General features: G+C 41.2%; 1 protein-coding gene across 1 annotated transcript; it reads right to left on the bottom strand.

Moving 5' to 3' along the window:
* Positions 1-2,213: 2,213 nt before the first annotated feature.
* On the bottom strand, positions 2,214-7,493 carry LOC125939503 (olfactory receptor 2G3-like). The gene is given in 2 exon segments (XM_049654961.1): positions 2,214-3,741; positions 3,743-7,493. Coding segments are annotated over 2 exon segments (996 nt in total). The 5' UTR covers positions 4,651-7,493; the 3' UTR covers positions 2,214-3,653.
* Between the last annotated feature and the right edge of the window lie 1,161 nt (positions 7,494-8,654).

The following is an 8,654-nucleotide window of genomic DNA, read 5'->3' as shown; positions in this document are numbered from 1 at the left end:
CCCCACGTTGGGCATGGCGCCTACTTAAAAAAAAATTTAATTAAAAAACAGTACTCTGAAAATATTTTTATTTATTTGGACAGTTTGGGCCATTTACATTTATATAATTTATACATATAGTTTATATAATGTACTTTATATACAAATTTATATAATTCATACCCATAATTTAAATAATATAATTCATATAATTGCTGGAGTTAGTGGCTACTATTTTTCTATGCAGCTTCTATTCGTCCAATTTATTGCTTGCCTTTTCTTCTACTGCGTTTATGTTTTTATAATTAATCAAATAGTTTTATTATAACACTTGACTCACCTTCAAGCTTGTTGGCATTACATTAAAGTCTTATTCTTTTAGTGGCTTAGACATTACAAGATACATCTTTGATCTGTCATAGGCTGAATTAAGTTATTATTTTTACCAATTTGTTTTCCCCATGAAATGATTTTGAGTGATTTCTCATTTATGCTATTAAATTAAAACAACAAGCCTTAAGACAGAGCCAAATCTTTCAGAGCTACCAGGTGAAAATGACAAACCAATGATTCTAAAGGATTTTTCTCAGATTATATTTACTGATGCCATATAGTAAAATAAGAAATCAATAACAAAGTGATAGTCAAAAAAATAAAATAGATAGCATTAACAAAATCATAGTCAACATCCCATGAGTTTAGAGTCCAAAAACCACATTCCTAAATAAATTCAAGTTACAGAATAAATAAAAATTAAAATTAAAAGGCATTTATAGCTAAATTTCAAAATATGTATGGAAACGTGTGTATTGCAGCAGTACTCAAAGAGAATTTATGGATTTAAATGCATTTATTGGTAAATTGGAAGAACAGAGGCTAAACATTCAAAATACCAAATTAAGGGGAGAACAACAAAATAAACCAAAGAAAATAGAATAAAGGAGATAATAAAGCTAAAAGGAGAAATGAATGAAGTAGAACACTAATACAACAATTAAATAGATTTGACCAATAAAATAATAAGCTGGTTCTTTGATAAAACTAATAAAATGGTAAACCTCTGGCTATTTACATGAGTAAGTATCATTAAGATAAAAAATGACACAGTATAAAACGGATTTAATGCCACAACACACCATTTCAGGAAGAATGTTGAGCCGATAACTTAAAAATCTAAATGTAATGAGTAATTTTCTACAGAAAAATATAAATTGTCAAAATTCCCAGGAAGGAAAAAGCCTGAGTAGAACAGTATATTTTTTTTAATGAGCTCAGGATTACTAATGTCCCACAGTGTACCCTCAGCATCACAAGGCTGGATCTGTTCTGTGTGACTTCTAGAAAACTCAAAGAACCATTAATTCCAGGTTTATTTAATCTCTTCCAAATTTAATAAGAAATAGAAAGTTGCCCCACTGATTTTATGAGACTAGTAAAATTTTTATGCATAAACAGAACACAGGTGACATAAGAAAATGATATTATTGGCCAATCTCCATTATAAACTCAAATACAGTTTTACATTTTACATAATTTTTATAAAAATTCTCAAAAGACATTTTGAATATAGAAGGAATATTCTAAAAACAATACATCACAGACAAAGCCAGCTTATTCCAGGAACACAGATATTATTTCAAGGTAGAAAATCTACTGACACAGGAAGTATGTAATAGATTATAATAGGAGAAAAACAATGCAATCTTCTCAACAGTTGCATGCGGAAACAATGGGTACTTTCAGCATTTTAGCTGGGCACAGTTTCTGGCGTTCAAATCTGGCTACATTGTGGGTTGAATAGAGGATAAGCAATGAGGTTCTCATACAGTCAAGGTGGGGTTGTCAATCAATATGGTTACCTGCAGAAATCTTTGCCATATCAGCGGATTTCTGTAGTTTCTAATGGGCATCTCCTTTACCTGAAGGCTTCCACATGTAGTTATTGACCACACAGAATCATTCCCACAAAAGTAGGTAAAAACTGGCATCTACACACAAGAATGTTTGTTGCAGCATGGTTAGAAAGAGTAAAAAACTTGAAACAATATAAATATTCTTAATAAAATGAGATACATGCACACAATTAAATAATCTGAATATCTTTGTAACTAGTTCTTAAACTAGTGTAAGTGATACATGTAGTTTAATTTTATTTATGTAAATTTAAAACCATTAATATCTATATATTTTTACTTTAAAGTATTTTTAAATGTTTTTGGATAAATGTACACAAACTAATAATCATGAATACCTCTAGGTATGACTGCTAAAAATGTAGAAAATATATAGAAAATATTAAATTTTTTAATCTTATTGGGGACATAAGTATACCATTTTTATTAGTGCTTTCATTTATTGTCTATTTGGAATTATAACATTTTAAATGATTTGGGTAATCGTACTGCTGATTAGGTATTTGGCTGTCCTAATCCATCTATAAAAATATTTTATTTAAATCTGACCACAATTAATCCAATTTCCATCAAATGTCAATCAAATTCTATCATATAAACAGAGAAATAGAAGCACCAGTTTGTATAAACAACACCTAAGGCACCTTATCAATGTCTTCTTAGTAGATCATGTTTTTTCTCCTCCAATGAGGTCATTTTTTTTTTAAATCATTCCATTCAACTTACTATATTCAGCTAGAGTTACTTATCTGTATTAAAATAATTACTTAGGATTAATCTCTGTTAAAAGCATTTGTTTTTAAGACCACATTTATAAAACAATAACACATTGTAAGTATGTTGAAGTAGTCTCTAGAATTAAAGCCAATAAGGATTTTGATAATATTTTATAAATCGATAACTATTATGAATATAGGGAAAGCATGGCCAATATTTTCACACTTTAAAAGTTACCCAGATTTTCAGCTGTGTTATTAGAATAGATAAAAACTTCATATTCAATATGAAGAAAAAAATTTATAAATTCTATGAAATTACAATATCTGTGAAAGGGAATGTTATAATGGCAAAGACAAACACTTTTATTTATAAATAAATCTGCTTACTTTTGGGAGATTTAAATATTCACACTTAATGACAATATTTCAAATTGTGTTTATTTGACCTCAATTCAGGTATAGCACTGTATAGCACTAAGGGGTCAATCAAGAGATTGGGGGCTGCTCTGTGGTAACAAGAGACGTGTAGTAGAGAAACAGTCACGTTGGTCGTTCTCCTTGGAGACTTTCTCTGTGGCTGGGAGAGATCAGAATGGTCCCGGGTGCATGGAATCCCAGACGCCCTGCTGAATATGTGAGAACCAACAACCCCTGATAAGACAAACCGTCAGGTAGCTGTGGGTGTGCAGGGCCCTAACCAGCCGGCGAGCTGCAGACGCAGCCCCTGCTGCAGAGCCCTGTCCTCAGCTAGACCCACCTGGCAGCCGTGACCAGCACGAGCTGGAGCTGGCTTCTGTCTGCTCATGGCGATAGTTCGTTACCAGAGCAATAACTCCGGGATTCCCGGAAGTATGATTCATGTGCACATACTCCTGCCTCTAAACGTGTTCATGTATACACAGAATCTTTACAAATTAGCCAGAAAAAGACACATAACAGTTTGGGAAAGGAGGATGAAAAGAAGGGCTTAGGATAGTAACTTCAGGATGCCATTGAAAGGAAATGTCACACCTGTTTTACTGCGGAGCCGAAGCTGTGACCCTTAGACGCGGGATGTGTAAGTCCTCGGCACCTGGGGAATGGCTGAGTACGTGTCACGGTTCTCCCTGATGTGGGTCCCTCCACAGAAGTCTCCTCAGAGCCCACTTAACCTCCTTGTTTCTCAGCGTGTAGATGAGAGGATTAAGCGAGGGCGTCACTACAGTATAGAAGAGGGTGAGGAATTTACTGTGGTTCTGCGTGTACTCGCTCTTGGGTTGGATGTAGACAGAAATTATAGTCCCGAAGAACAAAACCACAACCAGCAGGTGGGACCCGCAGGTCCCAAACGCTTTCCTCCTGCCTTCCGTGGACCTGATTCTCAGCACGCTCCTGGCGATGCAGCCGTAGGAGACCAGAATCAGCCCCAGTGGTATGACCACATAGAGGACGATGGCTATGGAGAGCTCGTTCTCCAGGAAGGTGGTGTTCACACAGGCAATTTTAATCAGGGCGGGCTCCTCACACATGAAATCATCCACCCTGTGGTGGTTGCAGAGAGGCAGCTGGAAGACGAGGATGGTCTGAAGCGTGGACTCCACAAAACCACTGCTCCAGGCCACAGCTGCAAGCTGCCGGAGCAGCCTGGGGTGCATGATGACGCCGTAGTGCAGGGGGCGGCAGATGGCATTGAAGCGGTCGTAAGCCATCACCGTCAGAAGGATGCACTCAGTGGAGCCCAGCCCCAGCGCCACGTAGAGCTGGAGCACACAGCCCGTGTAGCTGATGGTCTTCTCGGGGCCCCTGAGATGCACCAGCATCTGTGGGACAATGCTCGTCGTGAAGCAGAGGTCCAGGAAAGACAGATTCGACAGGAAGAAGTACATGGGCGTGTGCAGCTTGGGGTTCAAGAAGGAGACCAGGATGATGGCTGTGTTCCCCACCAGCGTCAGTACATATATGATGGAGATGGCCACAAGGAGGACCTTCTCCAGCCCGGGCTGCTCAGAGAAGCCCAGCAAGATAAACCCTGCCGGGTTGCTAGAATTTGTCCCTCTCATTCCTCCCTACCTGAGAGTCACCTTTCTTTGTCATTCCTGTTTTATTCCTGCGGGAAGAAAATCGGGTCTCATAACCACTGGAAAAATAACAAAGTGAGTGAAATGAGCATTTGGACACTGGAATTAGAGAAACAACAGACAAAGATAAAATTATGCAAACTAACAAATATAATAGGTTGACTTGTTATCCGGAAAGAAAGACAAATACATTCCGTCATGAAAATACTAAATGCATTGAAAGGAAATATACAAACACAGGAGAGACATTAGAATCATATACTGAACCAGATTTGAGATTTATATACCAAACCACCTGAGGATTAAAATACACAGGCCATCAATGCACACACTGTGAAAAAGCAGAGAAATTGAAAAGGTGATTGGTTTATATAGATAGACATGTGCTAGACAATATATGTAACAGATAAGTTGAAAGATCCATGTAGTGAGCAAGGGTCTGAGAGAAGGTACACAGAGTTGGAGACACATAGAATTTTTATACAGGAGCAGTGAGACGTGGTTATCATTCATATTCATTGTGTTTCTATGAAGCAAATAATTACTGACCTGATAATAGCATTAAGCAAAACTTCTGTGATCTCCCTATTTGAGTCATAGGTCTACTGTCTTCATGAACATTGCTGTCTAGGAAAGTCTAATTCACAGTCCCCAACAAGCACACTCTCTCCCCAGTGGGTCCTAAGTTCACACGCTTTAATATGCTTTCACTACAAGAGCATCTGAATTCAGTCATCTAATGCAATCCACTGACATTTCATAGAGTAAATGGTGTAAAATGCATCAGTGTCCTTCATGCTATGAGCCTGCAGAGATTAGGAAGTGCAGTTAGGAACATCCGTCCCTCTGAATGCTCGGTCCTAGCGTTTCCAAATGACTGGGCAGATGGATGACCTGTGGGTCAAACCTAAACAGGTTTCTTACAATAAAAAAACAAAAATATCCAATGAAAATTCTCTTCAATATCCTGACCAGAAAATATAACTGTATTTCTAAGAGCCCTCAGCCATTATAGCTGATCTTAGGCAATCGTCATATAATCCACTTTAAGGAGAATAAGTTGTTTATTTTCCTCAGTATCCATGGCAATCATCAGCTGCAGTTTGAACTCTGGTTGAGTGAAACTGCTGTGTTTTGGGTGAGTTCAATCCTCCTTCCAGAATTGAAACAAAGGAAGGAAACTAATTGAAACAAAGGAAGTAGTCACTGTGTTTACCATATGTCCCTGTGACCACGTGGTTTGGTGGTAAAGTAAAACCCTGAATTGTGTGGTACAGAATTGACTTTGGTTTAGCTGCTAGGTTTCCTCCCCCAAACTGTGAAGAGGGAAAGCTTGGGGCTGCTGGGTCTACAAGAAACACAGTGCGTGGGGGGCCCACTTGGCCCGATGTAACTCTACATCACCACGATTTTGTCCTGGGATATTTCTGCTCCAAGAATAACCCACATTTTCCCAGGTGAGTCCATACTGAAACTCTCTTTTCACATTTCTGTGAACCAAGATGCCAATGAGGGGATTTATGTCTGCAAAGAGAAGGAGTCAATTTTCCATGACTAAAAATATAGTGGATGTTGGGACACATGAAAACCTCATCCTGTTCGCTGCTAAAGGGAACCAGCTCTGGATGGCCTGGACTTTTAAAATAAACTTCCTTTATTTTTTTCCACACATGAGAAAAACAGCCCTACCTTCCAGGAAGAATGTCAATCCAGAAGCTGTTGGAGGCTGTGATGAAAAGTTCAGTCTTGATCAGAGTTCTGGGACAGGCAGCGGGGAATCTGCGTGTGGGCAGCCTATAAGCTGTGATCTCTTGGCTCAATCACCCTGCAGGTGGATGGAGGTTGGCGAGTTCACTCCTCACACATTGCTGGAGCTCCTTCCCAGGCAGCGTCCCGTCTATATCACAGGGAGACTCCCGTCTCTGGAGAGAGAAGGGCCTTAGAGGCTTGCACTTCTGTGTCACTGGGAGGCAATCAATCCTATGCCACTGTCTGAACATACACACATGCACGTACACATGCACTTTGCTGTGAAGGTGTCTGTAACCGGCCCTCTGCTACCATGGTAGCCTCCCATCATGAGCTCTGGGATGGAGGGGCAGTGAGAAGAGTCTTCCACTCTAGGCATCGTGGAGTTTGCCAGCCAGAAAGGCCACGCACCTGCTTCCATCATGTGAGGTGCTGTCTCCTTCCTTCCAACAGTAAAATGCAAGAGGAGAGACATAAACTGGAGGTGAAGGAATCAGAACTTGAAGATTTGGATAATCCTCATTCATCTCAGAAGAAGACAGGATTACACCAGCAGAGACATTGATAAATTGGACCAACGGGCACAGAGATGAAAAAAAGAAGGCAAGGTTGTCAGACTCCTGGGTTTCTACAGGCTGGGAAATGGGGCAATGTGGCTGTGAATGTGTTTTCTCCTTCAAGAAAAGTGAAGAATGACCCTGAAGACAAATCAGGGCTCGGGGGGCTGCCCGGAGGAGGGGGACACAGCTGTCCCCTGTGCAGCCTCAAAGGGTGGGAGCAGCTCCATGGTGGACACTGCCCAGTCAGGGGTCAGCACGGCAGACACAGGGCCAGCACGATGCCCTGTGGACATGGAGGTCAGAGCTCATGACAAAGAGGATTACTGCAGAGCCTTAAAATTGAAAGGAGTGTGTCTCCTGTTTTCTGGGCACTCGGGCTCTGCAAAAGGTGCACATAAACCATCTTTGAGGCCACGGAGAAACTGATACCAGGAAACTGTCTCCTTAGCCAGCAATGGTGTTGCTCCTGGTGACGGGGTTGATTTATAATGGCATTTGGAACATGTGGATTTTGTTCATGCCATGATTCCATGGACATGATTGTTATTAAAAATAAATCTTAAACATTTGACCAAAATAATAATGATAACAGTATATAAACTATGCTACTCTCTGGAGGTGATGGAAATACCTGCTTTGTGCTCGCCCTGGGTCTTAGTACTTATTGAAATGGTTGAAATAAGAGTTCTAATCATCAAAAGTAAAAACATCAATCTGGGAGAAATTGGCATTTCATGTTAAACATTATTAGGAATATACAGAATATGAGAATATTCCAGCCAAGACCCACCTTCCCCGGCCGGTGCCCTAGACGGCCCAGCCCAGATCTGCCTTCTTTGGCCTGTGCCCTGGATGGCCCAGCTCTACTGTGCAGGGTGGTGTTGACTGAGCAGCCTGGGCTCTGCACGATGTGACTCAGTGTGAAGGCCAGCACGTACAGCCGCCTGACCCTGGAGGCGCTTTCGTGCCCGAGTGCCCCAGGCCAGTCAGGGTCCTCACCTGCACTACTGTGGTGACAGTGGCCCCTAATTTACAAGTTGTTGTGACAAGGAAATGTGACATTAGCCCAAGGCCACTTGCATATTAATAGAACCACCAGTAAGAATTCTACCTGTAACCACACACATGCTTCCAAACCTCTGGGCACTTAGACCTTCATCACCCATTTAACATTCAACCTCAGGCTTTCAATCACGTCTAAGGCCACTCTTCCTGCTAATTCCCCCAGCCCTGGATAACCTCTGCACAGTGCGGGGAAGCCCCACACATGCACAGGGTCCCAGCAGCACCCCTCACCCTCCTCACCTGCCGTCGCCCTAATTCACATGCTCTCCCTGCTCTAACGCAAGTGGTGAAGGCCTGGCCTGGGCTGCAGTCAGATGGGCAGTGTGGTCTGAAGGTCAGAGGTCATGACCTCTGCTGTGCCATGGTCCTTCAGCTTTACAGCAGAGCCCCCCCCCCCCCCCCCCCCAGGAGCTTGGCAGTCACCCTCCAGCCCAGGATCACAGCCACACTTCTAAAGTCTCCAAGCTGTTTCTTTCAGATCTTATTTTTTCTCCATAAGTCTGATTATTCTGTAACAATTATTTTCCATACATGACCCCACTACTCTCACTGAAATGGCGCCTAATGATTAACAAATAAATAAAGTTCCAGGTTCTCCACCATTTTGACCTA

This window comes from Panthera uncia (assembly GCF_023721935.1).
Source record: "Panthera uncia isolate 11264 chromosome B2 unlocalized genomic scaffold, Puncia_PCG_1.0 HiC_scaffold_25, whole genome shotgun sequence".
Lineage (NCBI taxonomy): Eukaryota > Metazoa > Chordata > Mammalia > Carnivora > Felidae > Panthera > Panthera uncia.
The sequence above is the reverse complement of the archived record's forward strand: the minus strand, read 5'-3'. Positions and strand labels throughout refer to the sequence as shown.